This window comes from Ochotona curzoniae, unplaced genomic scaffold, assembly GCF_017591425.1.
Source record: "Ochotona curzoniae isolate NIBS_2020 unplaced genomic scaffold, NIBS_Ocur_1.0 contig_2404, whole genome shotgun sequence".
In the NCBI taxonomy this organism is placed as follows: domain Eukaryota; kingdom Metazoa; phylum Chordata; class Mammalia; order Lagomorpha; family Ochotonidae; genus Ochotona; species Ochotona curzoniae.
Genome location: NW_024465451.1, coordinates 13,003,779 through 13,026,390, shown reverse-complemented (window position 1 = coordinate 13,026,390; position 22,612 = coordinate 13,003,779). Strand labels below are relative to the sequence as shown.

At 44.2% G+C, this 22,612-nt stretch overlaps 1 protein-coding gene across 5 annotated transcripts in view; it reads right to left on the bottom strand.

The window, feature by feature from the left end:
* ST3GAL3 (ST3 beta-galactoside alpha-2,3-sialyltransferase 3) overlaps positions 1-22,612 on the bottom strand; it is a 221,900-nt gene that overhangs the window by 84,960 nt on the left and 114,328 nt on the right. For 4 of the 5 annotated variants that reach the window (XM_040974347.1, XM_040974349.1, XM_040974351.1 and 1 more), the window contains one exon: positions 5,647-5,739. The exons of the other annotated variant lie outside the window; for it this stretch is intronic. In XM_040974347.1, coding sequence (XP_040830281.1) covers positions 5,647-5,739 — 93 coding nt within the window. The remainder of the gene's footprint in view (positions 1-5,646; positions 5,740-22,612) is intronic. 5 annotated transcript variants of the gene reach the window in all.

Below are 22,612 nucleotides of genomic sequence, written 5' to 3'. Positions count from 1 at the left end.
AGCTCCTTATGAATGGAATGGGCCTGGAAAAGCAACAGAAGATGGCCCAAGTGTTTGGGTTTCTGTATCCACACGGAAAACATGGAAGAAGCTCCTGGCTCTCTGATTCAGCCTGACCCAGTCACAGCCATCACAGCCATTTGGGGAATGAACAAGCAGGTAGAAGATCTCTTTCCCTTTCCATGACTCTGTCTTTCAAATAAATGAACCATGTCTTTAAAATCCAGGAAACATAAAAAGAAATATTTGCAATTCTACATAACCTTTTTAGAAAACTTAATATGAAGGAATATTTTCTTGCTTATTCTATATTCTTACCCTGGTTCTAAAACTATTGCTATCATAAAAGGGGCCAGCACCAGCTGCTGTTTGCAAGGCTCCTTCCTGCAATGCCACCATCACGTATGGCCACTGGCTTGTGTCCCAGCTGCTTCCTTGTGATCCAGCTTCTTGCTAACATCCTGGAAAAAGCAGTGGAGCATGGCCCAAGTCTTTGGGACCCTCACCTACACGGGTGACCCACAAGAGCTCTTGACTCTTGGTTTCAACCAAACCTAGCCTTGACTATAGGAGGACAACTGAATGGATATCATATGAACAAGGACACTTGATTGGATAAACAAATATGATCCTTTCAGACAAGGGTATGGAAACAATTGATTGACAGGTTTATAGGAACTATGTATGCTCCTCAATGCCTCCTCCCTTATCCCATGTGACACTCAGTCTATCGAAGCCTCATGTCATTAATAAACTCTAGCTACTGACCATCAGTCTGTAGTTCACCTGTGTTACTATCGACTCTGTGCATCAAATCCATTGCTGTCGGACAGCGAACACTTGACCAACACAGAATTTTGGGGAGTGAACCAGGAATGAAAGATCTCTCTTTCTGATGTAACTCTGTCTTTCAAACAAAATAATCTTTTAAATAATAAATAAAAGAATATGGGGTGGTATTGCAGTATGGTGGGTTAAGCTGATACCTCACATAGGTGCTGGTTCAAATCTCAGTTTTCCAGCTGTCTGTGAATGTGCCTGGGAAAACAGTGGAAGATGGTGCAAGTGCTTGGGTCCCTGTACCCACATGAGAGACCAGGACAGAGTTACAGGCTCCTTGGTCCAGTGCTGAGCATATGGCCATTTAGGAACTAAACCAGCACATGGAAGATCTCTTTGTAACTCTTTCAAATAAATAAGTAGATCTTAAAAAAAAAAAAAAGTGAACCTCATTGGTACCTTTCACTATCACAGAATCTAACTCAAGAAGGAGTAAAGATGGCGGAGTGAGGTGTAACCTCTAGGCCAGGGGCGCACGACCCTGGGGAGGCCGCGTGTAGCCATGGTACCGCATGGGATTCCTTCTCACGGGAGGAACATATTCCTTGACCTTCAGGTGCTTTCCTTCTCGTGGGGAAAACGTGAATTCTGAATTTGGGACTCGGCAAGTGTTGTGGCTGCCTTCTGAAGCAGGTGGTCCTGATTCCTCTACAAATAACCTCCATGCCTTGGAATGCAGAAAGTTCTCTCTGTTGTTTCACCTCTCGGATTCAAGAGAGAATCCCGTGGGATGCAACTTTCTTGTGTATTTCTCCAGGAAGAAAGAAGCCCTGAACATGGGTTTCCTGCTGTGCTTTTGCCTAATTGCAAAGAAGCGATTTCACAAGCTTGAAGGGTAATGTTCGATTCGAAGCAGGTTATTAGGGGTGATGGTGGTGAATTCTTCACCTCTTCACCCAAACCAGAGGTCAAAACAGCAAGGATGGATGACTTCAGGGCTTTTAAGAATCACTTGAGAATGTCCTTTGGTTTCACCACTGTCACCATTATGATAAGCACAGTAGAGAACTGTAGCAGAAAACTGCCAATCTGTTTTCTAATTTGAAATGAATAGAGATGCTAAAACATGACACATATTTATATATTCAAGTCCTGGCTTATCCTGTGACACAGATTCACTGAATAAAAACAAAGGTCCAATTTTGCAATTACATTGTGGATATGATAAAACAGCACAAAGACAAGACAGCAAGGCTAATTTCACATGTGGATAAACTATCACCGTTTCTTTTCAAATACACGATCCCCATCTTTGGATGAGAAAGGGGATTTTTCTCCTGGAGCAGGAAATTGTCATTGACTTCTGTCTCAGCAATCTTTGGACAACTGGTATTTTTTTTTAAAATGTGTTTCTGCTTTTCTAAGGGAGGAAGATTGTGCAGCAGCTAACCTGCTGACTGCATGCTTGTGTTTAACTGAAAGGGTAGGGAGAGAAAAACAAAACAGTTTTGTGTCTAGGGTTTGTAAACCCTATTTACCTCCACAGGACAGGAGGCAACTCCTTTCTGTGGAATCTTACACAGTACATCAGACCCTGTTTTCTATGTTGCCATGGCTGGAAGGAAATGACATAGGAGGTTTTTCAATTCAGAAGATGTGATAGACCCGTTAGTGTAACAACAAGAAAAGTTTCCATTTAATTCTTTTCTCCTGAAGAAAAGAAACAAAAACACCTTGAGCAGTTCTATTTGATGTTATGGCATCAATTTTTTTTTTTTTTTTGTAAAAGTAGGGAGATGACTTCCTTCAGCCTGTGTGATTCCTTGATTATTCTAGGCATTAATTATAATGGTAGATGGGAAAGGCTAAGGATTCAGGTATCTTTCCCCAGTTGGAACTGAACACTCCCAGAGAATGGGCCTTAGAAGCAAATGTGGTTGGGTCATTACCAATTTAGAAGAAATTCAGGGTCTGAAAATCTTCAGGAAAAATAGTTTCAAAAAGCAAAAATAAAACTAAAAACCTCAAAATGGGTAATATGCCTAAATGTAAAACCCCAAACTTGTGGAAATTCTAAAGGGGCAGACCTTGTGGTTAAGTTGTGGCTTCCGATGCTTATACCCTATATCAGAGTGCCTGAAATGGAGTCCTGCTTCTACTTTCAACCCATCTTCCTGCTAATGTCCATCCTGGGAGGCCCAACGACTTGGGTCCCTGCCATTCACATGTGAATCCTGGACGGTCTGGCCTAATTTCAGTTGTTACTGGCACAAGGGAAGTGAAGCAACAGGTGGAAGATATCTCTCTCTGTTTCTTCCCTCTGTTGCTTTGCCATTCAAATAAATAGAAATAAGTAAGTTAAGTTAAAACAAATCCAGTTAACCAGAAAAAATTCTAGAAGAAAACAAACAAAAAACCCCTTTCACCTTGGATTGGGAAAAGATTTTTTGGATATAACACCAAAAGCATATTCTACAAAAGAAAAGAATCAATACAGTGAATTTTATCAAAATCAAAAAGCTCTACTGCATGCACAATATTATGAGAATGACAAGAAATACAAGAAGATATTTGCAAATTACTAAGAAGACAAAGGCCTTTATCCAGGACATTTTACAAACTCTTGCAATTCAAGAAGATACACAACAAGTTAAAATACAGCAAGAGATTGGAACAGTGTGTTATAAGAAGCTAAAAGAATGGCAAATAACTTGTGAATGATGTCTTAATCTTGTCAATCATTAGAAAAATGCACATTTAAACTATATATGGTAATAGTGAAATGTCACTATAAAGCTATCACCTATCAGAAGGGCTAAAATTAAAGACAGATGGCCATGATGTAGAGCACTTGGAACTGTCTCACATGCTGCCACAAGCACTTAGCGTAACAGTCTGCTGGATTCTCATAAAACAAATATACATTTACCCTAGGAGGCTCAGCCATTCCACCTATAGGTATTTACCCAAGAAAAAGGAAATGTAAGTTCACCAAAAAACCTGTACACATATGCTGATAGTGGCTTTATTCGTAGTTACTCAAGACCAGAATTAATGTATGTCTTTTGACCTTAGAGTGGACACACAAACTGTGTAATATCCACAGTACAGAATACTATTCAGCAATACAAAAAAGCATAGATAATTGGTACACATAACCCACGTGTGAATTGCAAATGCATTATACTAAATGAAAGAAGCAGACTCAAAAGGCTACATGCTATATGATTCCATTTATCCCACAGCACAGGAACTCCTCAGGGTCAGAAAACAGATGAGAGGTTACCAGGGCTGGAGGTAGGGGCAGAGTCAATTACAGAGGGGCTCAAGGGAACTTTTTGGGGGTGATGGAAATATGTTACTGATTATCGTGATGATTTCAAAAAACATGAGTTTGTCAGAACTACACTGAAATTCAAACTGGTACTATACTTTGATAAACTTAACTTTTAATCAAATTATGACATATTTGCCCAACTGTACATTATGTAATCATTTTGAAAATAAGACAGACCCATATGTGCTGGCAATGAGGTCTTCCCTAACATATAGAGTTAGGGGTTAAAAAGCAAGGTGTAGAATAATAAACACGGCGGGCATATTTCCCTTTCTGGTAACATTGGCTCTCTCTGGGGAGGAGGTCTGGAGTGGCAGTACACACACTTTTGTACTGTTCTTGCTTTTCAAAACCACATGCCTGACTTATTTTTAATTAGAAAAAGCAAAGGAAACTTACACGAGTCAATGAAAACTCACAGGTGTCTAGGCCACAAGACTGAATCCTGCAGGCTTACGGAAACACATGTAGGACTGTAGAACACACTGCCAGACACATTAGCAGCACTCAATAAATAGCTGGTGGTGGGGGGAGCCAAATAGTTGGAACCAATTCAGAAGGCAGTCCCTGGACAAAGAGATCTCTATCTGAAGTCCCAGATACTCAGCAAGGACAGCCCCCAGCTCTACACATAGAGCTCAGCTGGGGACTTCTCACATTAAGAAAGTAAAGCAGGATAAATCCCAAGACCCTGGGCTTACTCTGGGGCCAGCTGTTTCTCCACACTGTTCTGCAGGCACATTGTGTGCCCTCACTCAGCCTCCCAAGAGCTGGGAGGCGAGCCCTTCCCTAAGGGAGCAAAGCCCACCCTGGGACTCCTGTGGTGGTCCAAGTGCTACTACATTCCAACACCCTCTGGGTGTCCTGCACAGCCTTCCCTCAGCCACTCTGAGTCAGAAATTCCTGTCACTTAAAAAAAAAAAAAACAAGAGGAACCTGATAATCTTGCTCTTTAGTCCTTGGTCCATATCATGGTTTCAGATCTTGTGGTAAGATCCCTTAGCTCCTTTGGTGAAAGGAAAGGAACTCCCTGGATTGAGCCCCTTTTTTCAACAAGTCAGAAAAACAAGATGGGAGCAAAATGGAACAAGATGGAAGGTGCTAATATTCAGTCCCAGAAGGCATTTTGTTCTTGCTTTACTGGGATCGTCCTCTCTGATGCCAGCTGTGGGTCTGCCTTTCAAAAACGTCTGCTAGACCTCTGACACCAGGAAACAAGAGCCTCTCCACTTTGCAGTCATAACTGTTCCAGATCTTTGACCTCTATCAGACAGCCATGGAGGCTCTAGCTCATTCCAGCTGGCAGCATAGATGAGCTGTGCTGCATAGAAGAAGCAGACATGGGGCAAGACACAGCAAGGGCACAGAGTGTAGCCAGGCCAGGAACCAACAAGCAAAGGCCTTTCTAGGACCCAGGAGGGACGTTAGAACAGATTCATGTTTCCTTGGAAGATGGTGTATGGTGGTGAAGGTGGTGTATGGTGACATAGGCTACCTAGGCCACGAGGAAGGAAAATGGCAGTGCTTACCGGGGGAAGATGGCGGTCATCAAGGCAGAAGCATAGCCAGGCTTGCACACTCCCTCAGAGAAGTTTGCGTATTTGGTGGCCAATTCAGCAGGCCTGTGGGGAGAGAAGGAAAAGTCACATGCTTGCCAGGCACAGAATAGTCCCTGGGCTTTCAATTCATGATGACGTGAGGGTGTCCACATCTGGAATAAAGCCTTACTCCCTGCTAACAGCACCTCAGTCCCTTTTCCACATCAAGGCTCCTGTGCTCCTGTCTACTGGGTCACTCCCCAAATGGTCCCAGTGGCTGAGGATAGGCCAGGCTCAAGCCAAGAGCTGGAAACGCAATCCAAGTTTCCCACATGGCTGATGGGAATTGTTATGTAATCCATCACCTGCTGCCTCCCAGGATCTGCTTTAGCAGGAAGCTGGATCTGGGGGCTGCAGTTGGGAATCAAGCCGCGGTATGGGATGTGGGTACCTTAACTACCAAGCTGAATGTCTGCCTCTCACGTGGATTCTTTACACTAGTCTCATACCAAAGAAGTCAGGAACCTCAATCAGGCTTCCAGACTGGGGAGGTGGCACTTGGTGCTCTACAGGACAAAGCTGCTTGAGATGAACCCTGCCTTTCCGCCTTCCTGGGATGTTCCCACATGCCCAGTCTCATCTTATTTTCTCTGCACATACACTGTGACTGCCCAGTGGGAGCCATGAACAGCAGCCTGAATACAGACATGAAAATCGTGTCCTTGGGATTCATGTTGTAACTGTTACACTTCCAGCGGGAGATGCTCTCCTGCTCACCTTGCATACGTTATCCCTCATCCTTTCCCAGCTGCCTAATGCCTACTGGCTCTTTACAGCTAAGCTTGGCTGCCCTGGGAGGCCTCGAGCCTCCTCTGTGCTCCTCCAGCCCCTCCCTGCTTCTCACATGATGTGCATACCTGTCAGCACTCACCAGGCTGTAATTGCTGGTGGTGAGCATCCCGTATCACACTGTAAAATTCCTGGCATCGGGGTCTAAGTTAACCTTGCCCCTGGCTCCCTGTGCAGAGGAGGGACACACAGAAGACTTATACACTTCCTACGAGGAACAAAATGACCCTGATAGCTTCCACTGTACTTTGCACGGCCAGCAAGGCAGTTCCAGGAGCCCACAGGCCAGGGACTTCGGAATGTGCTTCAAACGAGCTGTGCTCTGGCCTTGGCTTGGCTGATGTGTGACTGCCATCAGGTCTCCTCGTTGAGTTTGTCTTTGTGGGTTCACTGTGGGACTGGAGTCACTGCCCTGTTACCCAAAATTCCACTCTCTGCACTCTGGAATGAAATCCGAATGAAGAACAGGGTCTTTTTGGCAAACAGCTTAGTGGCTGCAGGGCACCTGTGTGAGCCTGGTTGACTGCCAGCTGAGTCCCAGTGTCCTCCACCTTCACCCTTGGCCCAATGCCAGCACTCTGGTGTCCAGCTGCTCCGCAGGGCCATGGGTAGGGTGGTAGCACCAGTACCAGATGGCGAGAGATGACGCTGCCATTACCTGGTTCATTCCTAGACACCCTGGGGCCAAGTCCAGAGCCCTTCCTAGAGCAAGTCAGTCACACACATCTGTGTCCACATGCAGCTTCATTTAGAAATTTACATTTTGAAGCCTTTCTTACCAGTGAAATTCAAAGCCTGAAATGCAAATGACATGCCAAAGGGTTGGGATGTTATTTGGTAGGCAAAAGAAAGTCAACGGTTTCAATAAGAGAAAAACAGCATTTCTTTATGTAAACTAACTATACTTTAGAAATAAAAAAAAAATTGAGGGTAATTACTGAATTTGCTAGGATTAGGCACAGTGATGAAAACATTCTAGGCTCCTTTCAACAGCCCTGTAACCAGGTCTTGTGAATGACTCATCCACACATGGCGCGTGGCCAGAGCAGGGACTTAGGGCAGGCATTGGAAAGCAGCAATTTAAACTGTCACTTATGATGCCAGCATCCTGTACTAGAGCACCTGCTGGCTCCACTTCTTATCTAGCTTCCTGCTAATGTACCAGGGAAAGCAGCTGAAGATGCCCAAATTACTTGGATTTCTACCAGTCATGAGGGAGATTCCTACGGAGTTCTAGGCACCTTGCTTCAGCCTAAATCAAATCCATTGTTTGTCACCATCTGGGGAGTGAACCAGCAGATGGAAGAACTGTCCTCATTTCTCTGTCTCTCTCTCTCTCTCTTGGTTACTGGGCCTATCAAACCAAACAATCACTTTTTTTCTTAAGAAAACAGGATCTCATCTAAGGTGATACAGTTGACACACAGCAGGTACTGAGTTTGAATGACTTCTTTCTAAGACTGGTCACTGCCATAAATGTGACCATACAAGGAGGTGCAGAGCACAACAGCTTGAGAATGGTCAGAGGGGCCAGAGCTGGTCTAGCTAGAGGACCCAGATGGCCTCCTACAGCCTTCCCACAGGTTGCACGCAAGCACTGGAGCAGCCGAATCCCTAGGTATCCTGTTTCCTGCTGCCCATCATCTGTCCACTGGCCTCACACTGGAAGTTCCCTGCAGTCTTTGAGGGTCCCAGAAAGTTTCACAAGGAAGTTGAAAGATAGGTGGTAGCTGCCCTTTATAACACAAAGCATGGCAGAAATAAATTTACAACATAACTCAACACTTGGACCACATCTTTCCTGTCTAAAGTATGTGTTCTAGACTCCTGGACAGGTACTTTGTAAGCTAAAGGCTGGGGATGGCCCAGGGTTCACAGATTCACATCATCCACGAGGGAACACAGGGAAGCCAGAACCCAATAGAGAAGGCAAGGGACATGGATACAGCTCTTTCCAGGGCAGTACAAGGTCACCAAACATCAAGGAGGAAGAGTTTTCAATCCACCCTTCATCTCCAAGGCAACAGTGACGTCTAACATGTACAGCCGGGCACAGTGGGCCATGTAGCGGGGTGATTACCAAATTAAAATGCCTCAGAGATGGCCTCCTGACTATCCCAGTGAGAGAAGAATAAGGGGAGTGTTGGGGATTCTGACTCACACGGCAGGCTGGGACCTCTGGGGCAGCTGCGGTCAAAACCACCAAGAGTAACTGTCGCCAACCCCTCAGGCCAGCATACTTAGTTTCTCTCAGGCACTCACACTCCAAATGCCAGGAGGCCCTGCAGATAGATGCCTGATCCAATCATTCGGCTCTTGTTCTTCTGGGCCTCTGTACTGGCCTTTTATCTGGCAAGACGTGGCCCTGCAACCAGTAAGAGCGGCCTTTGTGCTGCAGACATGAGGGGTGTAAACCACTGGCTCTCCAGAGGATCTCCAAAGGGACGGATGGGAGCCAAGAGAAGGAACCAGACCTCCACTCCTCCACTTTATCCGGGGTCATGAATGGCAACAGCGTGGGAGCTGGAATCACAAACGTTCAAGGATGCGCTGACAAGCTGTGAGCACTGGGGCAGGTGGTGGGAAATCAGATTCTCAGCTCCCTTGTGTGCATGGGAAACCTTGTTCCTTCCCAGTCCCTGGTGAGGATGTGATGAAAAGGCAATGTATGGTTCCCTGCAGCAGCACATGGATTCTGGGTGAACAATGAGGTACAAAGGCCAGTGGTTGGCACATGGAAGCTCTGAGCCTCAAGGCCGCATTTGATGAAGAGATTGGAATTACCATAGAGTAGGTTACTAGGAGCCACTGCACAGTTCCCTGTTGGGAGGGTGCTCTGGAAGGGTCAGCATTGGGAGCAACTGGTCTGGTCTGGTACCGAAATAATCAGGATGTGACGTTCCAGTTGCTGAGAGAAAGAAATGTGGCAAGAAGGACACAGAGACCAACTGTAGAACACCCTGATGGCCTGATAAGGTGCAGTCATATGATCCTCTGCTGGCTTTGGCAATGTGGAAGGCCTGGCGATCTTGGCAAGAACTGATCCACTGGAGTGTGGGGGACAATACAGATCTCATCTGAGCTACAAGAAAACAGGAGAACAACCAGAGTCACAGAGACTATTTCTAGAATATTGCTATAAAGAGAGGGACAGGGAGACGGAGTGGGGGGAGGAAGGAGAGAAATGGGGCAATAGCTTGATGGGGGAAGGAGAGTAAAGACAACATTTTTTGAGGTTGGGAAGTATTTCAGCATGTTTATAATCTTCTTAGAATAAGAGAAATTCTCATGATGTAGTAGAGATGGAATGGCTGCAGGAGGAATGTCCTTGAGCAAGTGTGTGAAGGGGTGGGAAGGATTCCGGACAAAAGTGGGGTTAGCCTTGGCTCTGCTCCCTAACCCTGCCCTGGCAAATGAACTGTAATAATGTTCAAACACCACTTCCTGTAAGAATTTTTCATGATGTTTTCCCCTTCCAAGTAGAACCAATCCATCCCACTGGTGAACTCCAACACACCTAGTGCAGACTGTCACCTGAGCTTTGTGCCTGTTCTTATACCCTCTCTTTATATATATATTTCCACCTCCTGCCCTTCACTCATTCATTCAATAGACATGCAGCACCAATAGAGTCAGCTCTGCTGGATCTTCACCCTGGACCCTGGACACATCCCTCACCAGCTGTGTGATTTATAGCATGTTACTTAATTGTTGTATGCTCTTAAATTTCCAGGTTCTGAAACAGAGATTATACTAGTGCTGACTTCATAAAATTATTGTGAGGATTACACTGAGGATCAATGCCAGCCCCTGGTACAAGGCCTAATCAACACTTTGTTGCCACTCAGTCTTATTGTCTACTCTGGCTAACTGCCACTGGCAAGGCACTGGTTGGGGTCAGGGACACAATGACTATTAGTACACAGTTATAGCCCTTAAACTTGGCATTTACGTGTTTTTCCCTCTTATACCATGCAAATGTAGCACAAAACACATGGCAGAGAATAAGTACAGAAGTATCCAACAGGATGTTGGACTCAATTCATCTGGTTGCGCAGAAGGGGGTGGTGATGGCTGAGGGAAATGAAGAAGTGACTCTGGACTCCACAGATCAGTGATGGACATGTTCTAATCAACTGTCCAATCAGTCCTCTACTAAGCCCTTTCCCTCACCTCATGTGCTAATATCTTGATGCAGAGCTCACTTCTTGTCATGCCCCATAAGAAATACAGAAGCCTGGGGCTGATGCAATGGTTCAGTTGGCTAATCCTCCTCCTTCAAGTACCAGGATCCCATATGGGCACCTGTTCATGTTCTGGCTACTCCACTTCCCATCCAGCTCCCTGCTCGTGGCCTGGGAATCCAGTCAAGGATGGCTCAAAACCTTTGGACCCTGCTCCCACATGAGAGACCTGGAGGAAGCTCCTGGCTCCTGGCTTTGAATTGGCTCAGCTCTGGCCATTGTGGTCATTATAGAGTGAACCAGAGGATGTAACAGCTCTCTGTCTCTCCTCCTCTGTAAATCTGCCTTTCTAATAAAAATAAATAGATCTTAAATAAAAAAGAAAGAAATATAGTAGCTTAGGCAAAGCTGGACAGTGTCACCATGCTGCGGGGACGGGTTCACTCTACCCTTCTAGTGGGAACACATTTCTCCAGTTATCACAGAGGTGTTTCCAAAGCAAGTGACCCTGCTAGCTGTAGCAGTCCTGTCACCAAAGATTTTCATCCTGATTTTGTTTTTTCCTTCCGAAACAGCCTCTCTGGAAGGAAAGTGAAACACTACAGATCATCTCAGGCTTCAAGATGGAAGCATTCCTCCTCCAGGGGAGCATCTCCTGACAACCGCCTGCCACTGGCTCCTACTGTGTTACAGTCAGGGTCTCTGTTCGCTCCCAGTTGGGATGCACTGGTCCACTATGCCTTGCACGCTACTGACCCTCTGCTCTTTGTGACCTCCAGTGCAGCCACCTGTGATGATGTTTGGCGTGTTGTGACATGCCTTCTACCACTTCAAGAGGAGAGGCACGGCTTGATCTGGGCCTTCTGGAATTTGTGGAATTTTTCTGGAGGCCCTGCCTTTCTTTCTACTCTTGCTACTGGGTATTGCAATACCTTTCATCAGCTGTGTCCTACTGGATCAACCAGTGATTCTGGTGCCGACATGACTGCAGCTGATCTTGTCTCCAGGGCCTTGTAATCCACATCATCTTGGTTGGCAGGTGACTCTCCCATAAGCTCTCCAGGCATGCTGGCCTGTGCCAGTACAGACAATCTTCACAGGGGCTTTCTATCAATGACCTGCAGGAACAGCTCCCATTCAATTTTGCCTCCATAATTCTTTAAGAATAATACCACTCCCCTTTCTGGGTGGCAATGAAAGGAACAAGGGAACTAATATTTATAGAGCTTAAACCATGAACCAGACACTGGGTCTAATTACTTGATTCAGCTCAACCATAATCCTCCAAAGAAGCCCTGCCCCTAGACCCAGTTACATGGGGCTGTGAAGGAAGGTCCAGGAAAAGACGTGACTGGAGCACGGGCTACCTGCATTTGCTCCACAAAATTCAAATTCGTATTCTGCATCTGTGACCATCATCACCAAGGCTATCATATTGGAGAGTCACAGGGAGCCAGAATTCACAGGTGTCAGGAAGTGTGACACAGCACCATGAAGCCTGACAGAACCAGCTGAGATACATGGTACTGCAGAATAGAAGGGATGAGAACATCTACCATGTTTCTATGCCAGGCATTGTAACAAAAGGTAAACAACAGCACTGTTACCTTTCTCTTGTGGCAGGAGACATTTGCCAGGAGCAAGCAATATGTTTGACTACAAAAATCACAGAGGTACACCATGAACCTGACTGGAATTAGATGCAATCTGGATACAGTGAGGAAATTTCAATGGCACAGCCTGGATAATAAATAAATAGCCAAGTATCTCTTCTGTCCACAGTTTTGTCATCATCAACAGATCATTGTACTTCATATGGACTCCACATCCTTTCAAACGTTTTTTAAATTTTTATTTTCACATTTTTATTTCATCTGAAAGCCAGAGTGAGAGAGCGAGAGAGAGCGAGAGAGAGCGAGAGAGAGAGAGAGAGAGAGAGAGAATGTGAGAATGTTCTCACTTGTACCTGCTGGCTCACTCACCAATGCCTGCAATAGCCATGACTGAGCCAGGCTGAAGCCAGAAGCCTGAAACTCCATTCAGGTCTCCCTCACGGGTAACAGATATCCAAACACCTGGGACATCACCTGCTGCCTCCCAGGGTGCACATTAGCAAGAAGCCGCACAGGAAGTGGAAGAGCGAGATTTAAAGTGGGTGCCCTGCTATGGGATGTAGATGTCCCCAAGTGGCATCTTAACTACATTTCAAACCCTCATTTCAGCAGAGGTCTTAGAAAAATAGCCAGGACTCTGAACACAGCTGAAGCAGCCTTAACCAAATGCATGTATTATTTACGCTTTTGAAAAGAATGCCCCCAAAACCAATCTCTTCTCACCAAAACCCTTGCTTTGGTAGAAAACAGCACTTGGATTAAAGGTAAGAAGGCTAGAGTTTAAGAAAGGAGCTCTTTCACTTAGCATATAGCCTCAGTTAGGACACAATCAGTTTCTTAATTCTCAAAGAAGTGTTAAAGCAAAGAGTAGATATAACAATACACATTTTATAAGCACTGCTGGGAAGATCAGTGAATACCTGAAATTATAAAGGCCACTGAAAGGTTATACCAACCTCAGCTACTATGCCTGCTGGCTTGTAAAACTTAATCTATTCATTTCTTTTAATTTTATTTGAAAGGCAAAAAGACAGAGATATCCCATCTACTAGTTAACCCCCCAAATACTCATAACAGCTAGGGCTGGGATGCTGAAACCAGGAGCCCCAAAGCCAATCCAGCGGGTAGCAGGGACCCAACTCTACCCAAGCTAACACATTAGCAGGAACTGGATCAGAAGCAGAGGAAATGGAATTTCTTATCAACCAGCATTCCAATGCAATCACAGAGCTCAATAAAGGGAAATTTGTTTACAATGAAACCCACAGTGAAAACTTATATCCAGTTTTCTAGCTGGCCCGCAGCACAAGATAAGTTCATTATCACGATTTTCAGAGAACACAGTCCCTAAATCACTGAGTCCAGCCTTCTCAAAGTGGGTGCCACAGTGTTGGGGCTACGTAATAAAGGCTAGGGTCCTCAAAGCCAGCCCAGCACAAACACACTCTGTCTTTGTGGAGCAATAAAAGCACTTCAAGATGAGGAGAAGAGATAATACAGCAATGTATACACATTATAGCATAGGATGCAAAAATTTAACACAGCTGAAGTGGGAGAGCCTCATCAGTCTTCATGTGTGAGGAAGGTTGCTTGCAGTCTGTGCTGCTTCTGCTCTGCTGCTCAGGGTCCTTTAGAGAAGTTTCTGGAAGCTCTGCAATAAGGGGTAGGGGGTGGCATCTGAGTTTTCTGTTTTAGTTCATGCCTGCCCTCCAGAAGCTTGTATTCTAGTAAACAAGGCAGGTAAGTAATTTAAAAACTACTCCCAAGCGTAAGTGCAACCAGAGTTAGGTCCAGGGTACGTGGTATTCAAGGCAATTCAAGTGGTCTGGGGGATGGGGTTAAGACAGGTACGTTGGGAAGGTGACCCAGGAAGAGGAGGGGGCAGAAAATGGCTAGTTAAGGGGGACGGGTGCAAATGCTCTGGAGGCGTAACTTGTAAGGTTCTTTGTCACAGCAGCATAACAGTGGTTGACAGCTGAGTATTCCGGAGCAGAGATGCGTTTAAGGTTCCTCTATGCCTTGTGAGGCTTGACAGCTCATTTTCTTTCAGAGTTGAACATCCCACTGCATGGATAAACCTCAGTGCACTTCTCCATGCACCATGAAGGACAACTCGGTTGCTTCCAGTTGTTGACAATCATGAATCAAGCTGCTATAAAACATTCATGTGCAGTCTTTGCATGGCCATAGAGGTCTCCAGTCAGCTAGGCAGATGCCAGACAGACAGCTGGGGACTGGCCTTACAGGAAGCTGCTAAACTGTTGTGCGGGGATCCAGTCATTCCGCACCCCCACCTGCTGTGAGGAACCCTGCTGCTTCACATGCCTGTCAGCATTCTAGATGATCAGGTTTTGTTATTTACATTTTAGCCCATCTAGCAGGCGTGTGATAGTACGTCATCATTGCTTTCATTTTCACTTGTGCAGGCATCGCACAAGTATTTTTCACATGTTTATTTGCCATTTGCATATCTTCTATGATGGGGTGTTATCTTCAGATCTTTTCCCCTTCTTTTCACTGGCTGGCTATTCTCTTACTGCTGAATTTTTAAGAGTGTTCTCTATATTTTGGACACAAATCCTTTATATGTGTTTTACACACATTCTTCCTTCTCTGTCGATGTTTTCTAGTCTGCTATTCTCCAGGTAGTGTGATTCACAGAGCACAAATTCCAAATTTCAACAAAATCAACCTAACAATTTTTTTTTTCCTTTCGTGGATTTGTGTTTTTGGCTTTGTATATAAAAATTTGTTGCCAAACTCCAACGTCACCTAGATTTTCTCCTATCTTCCAGGAGTTTTGTAGTTCTGTGCTTTACATTTAAGTCTACTTAGATTTTACTTTGAGTTACTTTTTGTGAAACATGAAAGAGTAATCTATTTGTACAGAGATGTACAATGGATCTAGCAGCATTTGTTGAAAACCAATTTTCTTCCACTGAATTGCTCCTGGTCCTCTGTCAAAGACGAACACGCTACATTTGTATACTACATCAGTTTCTGGACTGGCTCTCCTGTTCCGCTGATCTATTCATCTATTCTCTTGCCATGACCACACTGCAGCTTTACTGTCAGCCCAAAGCCAGGGAGTGTGAACTCAACAGCTTTGTTTTTCCAGCAGCATTATTTTGGCTGTGGGTTCTTTCCCATTCCGTTTAAACTTCAAAACAAATTTGTTGACATATGCAAAATGATTTGCTGAGATGTTGACTGAGAACACAAAGAACCGACATATCCAGTTGGGAAAAATCCACATATTCGATTGACATCTTAACGACATTAAGTTTCTTTCTAGGGCCCAGCGCGGTGGCACAGTGGTTAAGGTCCTCACCTTGTACACCCGGGATCCCATATGGGCACCCGGGATCCCATATGGGTTCTAATCTCGGCAGCCCTGCTTCCCATCCAGCTCCCTGCCTGTGGCCTGGGAAAGCAGTCGAGGACAACCCAAAGCTTTGGGACCATGAACCCACGTGGGAGACCTGGAGGAGGTTCCTGGCTCCTGGCTTCGGATCGGCATAGTATCGGCCGTTGCGCTCACTTGGGGAGTGAATCATCGGATGGAAGATCTTCCTCTCTGTCTCTCCTCTCTGTATATCCGCCTTTCCAATGAAAAAATAATAAAAATAAATCTTTAAAAAAAAATTAAAAAATGTTTCTTTTTATCAGAAAACATGCAATCTCTATTTAGCAATATTTCTCTCATTAAAATTTTGAAGTTTTTGGGCCTGGCGGTGTGGCCTAGTGGCTAAAGTCCTCGCCTTGAATGAGCCAGGATCCGATATGGGCGCTGGTTCTAATCCCGGCAGCTCTACCTCCCATCCACCTCCCTGCTTGTGGCCTGGGAAAGCAGTTGAGGACAGCCCAGAATCTTGGGACCCTGCACCTGCGTGGAAGACCTGGAAGAAGCTCCTGGCTCCTGGTTTTGGATTGGCTCAGCTGCAGCCGTTGCAGTCACTTGGGGAGTGAATCATCAGACGGAAGATCTTCCTCTCTGTATCTCTTCCTCTGTATATCCGCCTTTCCAATAAAAATAAATAAATATTTAAAAAAATATTCCAGTTGTTTGTTGCTAGTAAAATGTTAAGTAATAGTCTTTTGTAGAATAATCTCATATTCTGTGATCAGGAGGTTTTTGTGTTTTTCTGTTTTGTTTTTGTCAACCTTTAGGATTTTCTACACAGTCATATTATCGGTGAAGAGATACTTTTAGCTCTTCCTTCCCGTGTTTATGCTTTTTGTTTCCTTTTCTTGTCTTATTATATTAGCTGAGGCATTGAGCATAATGTTCAATAGTAGTAGAAAAAAGGGGCATTCTTTTCCCTGGTTATAAGAAGAAAATACCTATTTTCTTATCATTAAACACGATGCTAGATTATAGGATTTCTGTAGATGACTTTTTAAAAATGAGAGTGAGATAAGTTCTTCCATATTCAGTTTGTAAATTTTCAAAAGATGATGACTTCAGGTTGGATTGTACCAAACAATTATTCTATATCTACAGATATGATCATATGATTTTTTCTTTAGCCTGTTGATGTAATGAAACATACTCATTGGTTTTTTAACACCAAACTAGTCTTGCACATTTGGACTAAATCTGACTTGGTTGTGGCATATAATTCTTTTTATATATTGCTAAATTTCATTTGATAATGTTTTGTTGAGGATTTCTGCAATATGTTTATGAGAGACAGTGGTCTGCAGTTTTCATTTTATTAATGCTGTCATCTGGTTTTGTTATTTTAGAAGGATTTGGGGTGGGCTGGTGTTGTGGTGTAACAGGTAAAGTTGCCATCTGTGACACTGGCATCCTGTATGGGTGCTGGTTCAAGTCCTGTCTGCTTCACTTCTAATCCAATTCCATGCTAATGCCTGGGAAAATCAGTGGACTATGGCTCCAATGGGAGACTTGAATGAAGCTCCTGACTCAGGCCTGGCCCAGCCCTAGCCACTGCAGCTACTCGGAGAACACACCGACAGATGGACTATTCTCTCTCCCTCTTTCAAATAAATGAGTTGGAAAGCATTTCTCCTTTTTCTATTTTATGGAAGAGATTTTATGGAACTGGTATCTTTTTTTTCCCCTTGAATTTTGATAGAATTAACTAGGGAAAACATTTGGCCCTGGTGTTTTCTGTTTTGGGAGGTTATTAATTATTGGTTTAATATCTTTAGTAGACATAGGCCTATTCAAGTATCAAGTATGTATTTCACCTTGCATGACTTCTGGCAGTTTTATGTCTTTCAAGATATCAATTTATCTCAGTTAACAAACTTGCACACACAGAACTGTTGACAATATTTCCTTATTACCCCTTTAATATATAAGGGTTGAGAAGTGGCAATTCTCCTGTCATATCTGATATTAGGAATCTGTCTCTCTTTATTAATCTGCTTACAGGTTTATCAATTTTATTGATGTTTGCAAAAAAATCAGATTTCTGTTTTGTTATTTTTCTCTACTGAATTCATTCTGTTTCTATGATGGTTTCTAAAGTACCCTCTCCCTTTGCACTCTCCCTTGTCCATCTGGGGAATGACCTGCAGATGGAAGACTTCTTTCTTTGTCTCCCACTCTTTTCTGTAACTCTCCCAGGAGGATGGTTTAGACTAAGTGACCACTGTGGGTTAAGTGACTATTGTAGGTAACTGGGAAAGTACCAGTGTGACACTGGGCACCTGGTACATGTTCAGTAAGTGCTTTCCCTTTGAAACCACAGGCTACTCTGCAGATTGCTGGGGAATTAGTAGACCCACCAGTCTGCACTTCAAACCGCCCTACTCTTACAGGCCTTTCACATGGCTCCAGGGTTTCAAAGATCTTCGGTCTGGTTCTCACATCTTAGCATCTTCATGAGTAATTCTTTATGAAATTAGACTGAGCAGCAGAGATCTCATTCTCTCGTCCACGTGGTGACTATAAAACATCACACTGTGGGGATGGACAGGCCCATTCTCTCAGCCCAGACCACTCACCCACATGCAGTCAACACAGATGAAGCCTTCATTTAAACCTGTTCCAGGGTGCTCCCTGCAATCCAGGGAACATACGCTGGGCACCAGGACCCAGACTGTGGGCAATGGGCATGTTCCCAATTCAATGCCATAGTCCTTCCGAGATCAAACAGTCTCTTAGGCTCTCTGCAGAAGGCTCTGAATCCAGACAGGGACAGGATCGACCCCCTCTTCCATTAAGTCTTTGCTCAAACATCACCTTCTTAATGAGTCCTATCCTCATCATCCCACTTCAACCTGCGGTCTCTCCAATGTGTCATACCCTACTTTCATCCACAGATTCATCGCTTTCCAAGGCATCAAAGATGTCCACGACTTAACAGCACATTTTGTTTACTGGCTGTTTTGTTCACTAGTATATCCTAACAGAATTGACTATTTCCTGATACACACTACTTGCTTAAGAAATTTCCTGAACAGATTGAGTCAGTGTACATCTCTCTGTTGGAGCAGGAATCTTAAGCCTTTAGCTCAGGACCTTCAACTATGAACCGCACCATACTGGATCCCATTCAGAGAGCTTGGAGCCACTCACAGACCAGACCTGAACCCCTGGAGTTATCATCCAACCAGGCTGCAGCTGTGTGCAATGAGCCTAACCCAGAAGACAGGATTAATTCTTAGACAATCTTGCAAAAACATCCATCGACTTACTAGTCTCAAGTCCTGATTATTCTTGCTCACTCCCCCAACTGTATCTCTGTCAGGTTGCTCATCCTCAAGATACTGTTTTCTGCACGTTCTTGGCCAAGTCTCCTATCCCAGTACCCTAATTCCCACCCCTCTGCAGCCAACACACTGGTTTCCCATTATGTTCCAAGCACCCTGTTCCCTAACATTCTCATATTCTTCCAGGGACTTCCAATCCTACTTTCACAGAAGCCTGGGTCTCCTTGAACGCAACTACACAGTCCTTGGCAATGGAGGCTGCTCCTTATTCTACACCCCATGTACCTTGAGATCCCTGTCCTCTGTTTATGCTTCCAAACCACTAATAAATCATCCTTACGGCAAAGAGAAAACCTGCTTGTTGATCATGCTACCCGCAAGTAGTACTACCCTCATCCTTCCTTGCTCTTTTCATTCACACGTGCCCCATTCATTAAGACTGGCTCACAAATATGCCTCTTCCACCAACTTCCTAAGGCTGTGCATACTGCTTGGCACTTTTAGTCCAATTGCAAAGCATACATTTAGTGCTCAAGAAAGATTTGCTAAATGAATGACAGTGAGACGTGGGATATGAAGCAGGGTTCAAGGTGAATTCCAGCTCTCATGTGGGGGTTCTCTCCTATCCAGTTCACCACACACTGACCAGATATAAGAGGCTGAGTCTCACTCTTAGGCTATTACTATTATCCCTACTTTATAGCAAGACACTGAGAATTAGCTCCTTAAGTATTCACTCAAGATTAGACTAGTAAAATGTGGGCCTGGGTCTAAAATCCCACATTTGATTGACTCCACAGTCCACAGTTTTAGTCACCAAAAATTACTGCCGTCCCAAGTGACTGATCTTGCAGTTACGAGATAGATTTTCACATGAGTACTTTGAGTAATTTTCACAGCAATAACAAGTGACTTTGTCATGTGGATACAAGCAGCAGGGAATGCTCAAAAGGCAATACTAACCAATTTATTTATTCCAAAAAGACAAAATAAAGAAAACCATATATGGGGTGAGTGTTTGGCCCAGCAGTTAAGATGTCGTGTGAAACGCCCACACTGTATCCAGGAGTGCCTGGTGGAGCTTGAGCTGTTTCCAAACCCAGCTTGCTGCAGTCGTGCACCTGGGAGACAGCTCAAGTAGTTGAGTTACCTGCCACACCTGTGGGAGGCTGAGACTGAGATCTGGGCTCCTGGCTTCAGTCTGTCCCACTCACTGTTACACCAGGCATTCTGGGAGAGTGAGCTAGCAGATGGAAGATCTCGCTCCCTCCCTCTGACTATATAAAAAAACCAAAATTTTTAAAATCCAAAATATCTATTTCTAGACTTCATGACTGGATATACAGCTATGTTAAGAGTATTTCTTTTTAACAGAAAATACTTGGGTGAGAAAATCATTCTTCTATAATTTATCTGTGTTGCATTCTCAATGAAAGGTCAGCCAACTCTGACTTGTGGGCCAAAGCCAACCCACCCCCTGATTTTTCTATGACTCTGAGTTAATAACGTTTCTTACATTTTTAATGGGAAGGAAAAATTCTGAAGGCATAATATTTTATGATACATAAAAACTATATGAAAGTTTTAGTGTCCATAAATAGTTTCACTGGAGGACAGCCATGCTTACTCATCTATGCACCAGGCTACACAGCAGGGTTAAGTAGTTCAATAGCAACAACAAGGCTCAGAAATGCTAAACTATTGACAACTGGCTCATTACAGAAAAGATTTGCTAACTCTTCTTATAAATAACTTCTGACTGCAATTGCAGTTCACAAACTGTCTTCAATGGCATATAGTCTGCCAATAAAGCCGTCTATTGAGTTCTTAGTTGTGGTCACTGCTTTTGTAACCTAGTATTTTATTTTTTATGGTTCCATATTCCATACATACAGTTCAAGTTTGTCTCTTGTTTCATTAAATACAATATATGTAATTATTTCATAAACTGTGGACTTGCTATTTCAGAAATCTTTGAGTCTTCTTCTGTTGTTTTAAGTGGTTCTCACTGGTGGATGCTTCCTTCTCTGTGTGTTAGCTATTTTTTCCTATGAGCTGTTTGGTTCCTTGAAAAGTTCCTTGAAAAGCACTTCCTGTGTCTTCCTCTGCAGAGGGCTGACACTGGCGGCTGCTGGGTGCTTGCGGGCACTGCCAGTCTGGGGCATATTCAAGGAGCTCAAGGCTAGAGGTCCCAGCTCACCTGAACAATAACTTCAGCAACAAATATCAAGAGTTGTTGTTTTATTAAATTTCTGCCCTGTTTCACCCACAGCTGTGGTAACCTGTCCTGCAGCCTTGGCCTGAGGCTGTAGCTTCGATTTTAATTCACCTTTACCCCAAGTCCTCTGGGGTTGCAGTTTAATGTGGAAGAGAATGCAAGATGGAAACATGGAGACATGTAAACAGACTCAGAGGTTAGCATGAGATGGTTTAGAATTTAAGAAGAGTTTTGAAGATAGAATAAGGCAGCAGAAACATTTAAAGAGATAAGGGGTGAAAAATTTCTAGAATGTAAGATTTCTTCTTAATGTTTGTATATTTATTTGAAAGGCAGAGACGGGGGAGAGAGAGAGAAGGTGGGTGAGAGAGTGGGGGAGGGAGGGGAAGGGGAGAGAGAGAGAGAGAAAGAGAGAGAGAGAGATCTTCCATCAAATGGTTCATTCCCCCAAAGGCAGCTGGGGCTGGGTCAGGCTGAATCTTGGAGCCAGGAACTCCACCTAGGTCTCCCACGTGGGTGACAGGAATCTAAGCACCTGAGCATCATCTGCTAATTCCCCAAGCATACGAACAGGGAGCTGAATTAGAAGCCAGATGTGAGACTTGAACTGGCCTTTCTGATACGGAATGCATCATTGCAGGCAGTGGTTTGTTTATTTGTTTAAAGATTTATTTTTATAGGAAAGGCAGATTTACAGTGAAAAAAGATAAAGATCTTCCAACTATTGGTTCACTCCCCAAATGGCCACAACAGCCAAAGCTGAACTGAGCTGAAGCCAGGAACCAGGAGCCTCTTCTGGATCTCCCATGTGGGTGCAGCATCCCAAGGCTTTGGGCCATCCTCTGCTGCTTTACCAGGACACCAGCAGATAACTGTAAGGGAAGTGGAGCAGCTAGGACACTAATCAGTGGCCAAATGGGATGCTGGTGCTTGCAGGCAGAGAATTAGCAGAAAGTGGGCCAATCCACTGAGTCACAACATCTGTCCAGAACTTATCATTTTATAGTCAGGAAGCTTAATGAATCCAAGTCAAGACAAATGAAAAGAAATATGTATGGCTACTCACATTTTCTAGTATTTATTTTTCATAAAGAAAACAAAAATAAATCGCCTAAAGACATACAATTTAAGACACAGAGGCAGAAATCCAATCAAGTTCTGATGCAAGTTCGGACCCTTGCCTGAACATCAGGACAGTACAACACTCACGAAGGAAGGGAATCCACACGGGGAATGTGAGTTGGCTAAGGAACTGTTCCCTCCTCCCCTCTCAAAAGCAGAATCCTCAACAAGGCAAAGTGTCCCCGTAAGCAAACAGAAACCTTGCCCATATGCTGGTGCTTTTGTCTAAAGATAACACTGGACTAGCAATAGGTAGGAAAAGTTCTAGCTCATGCCTTAGAGTA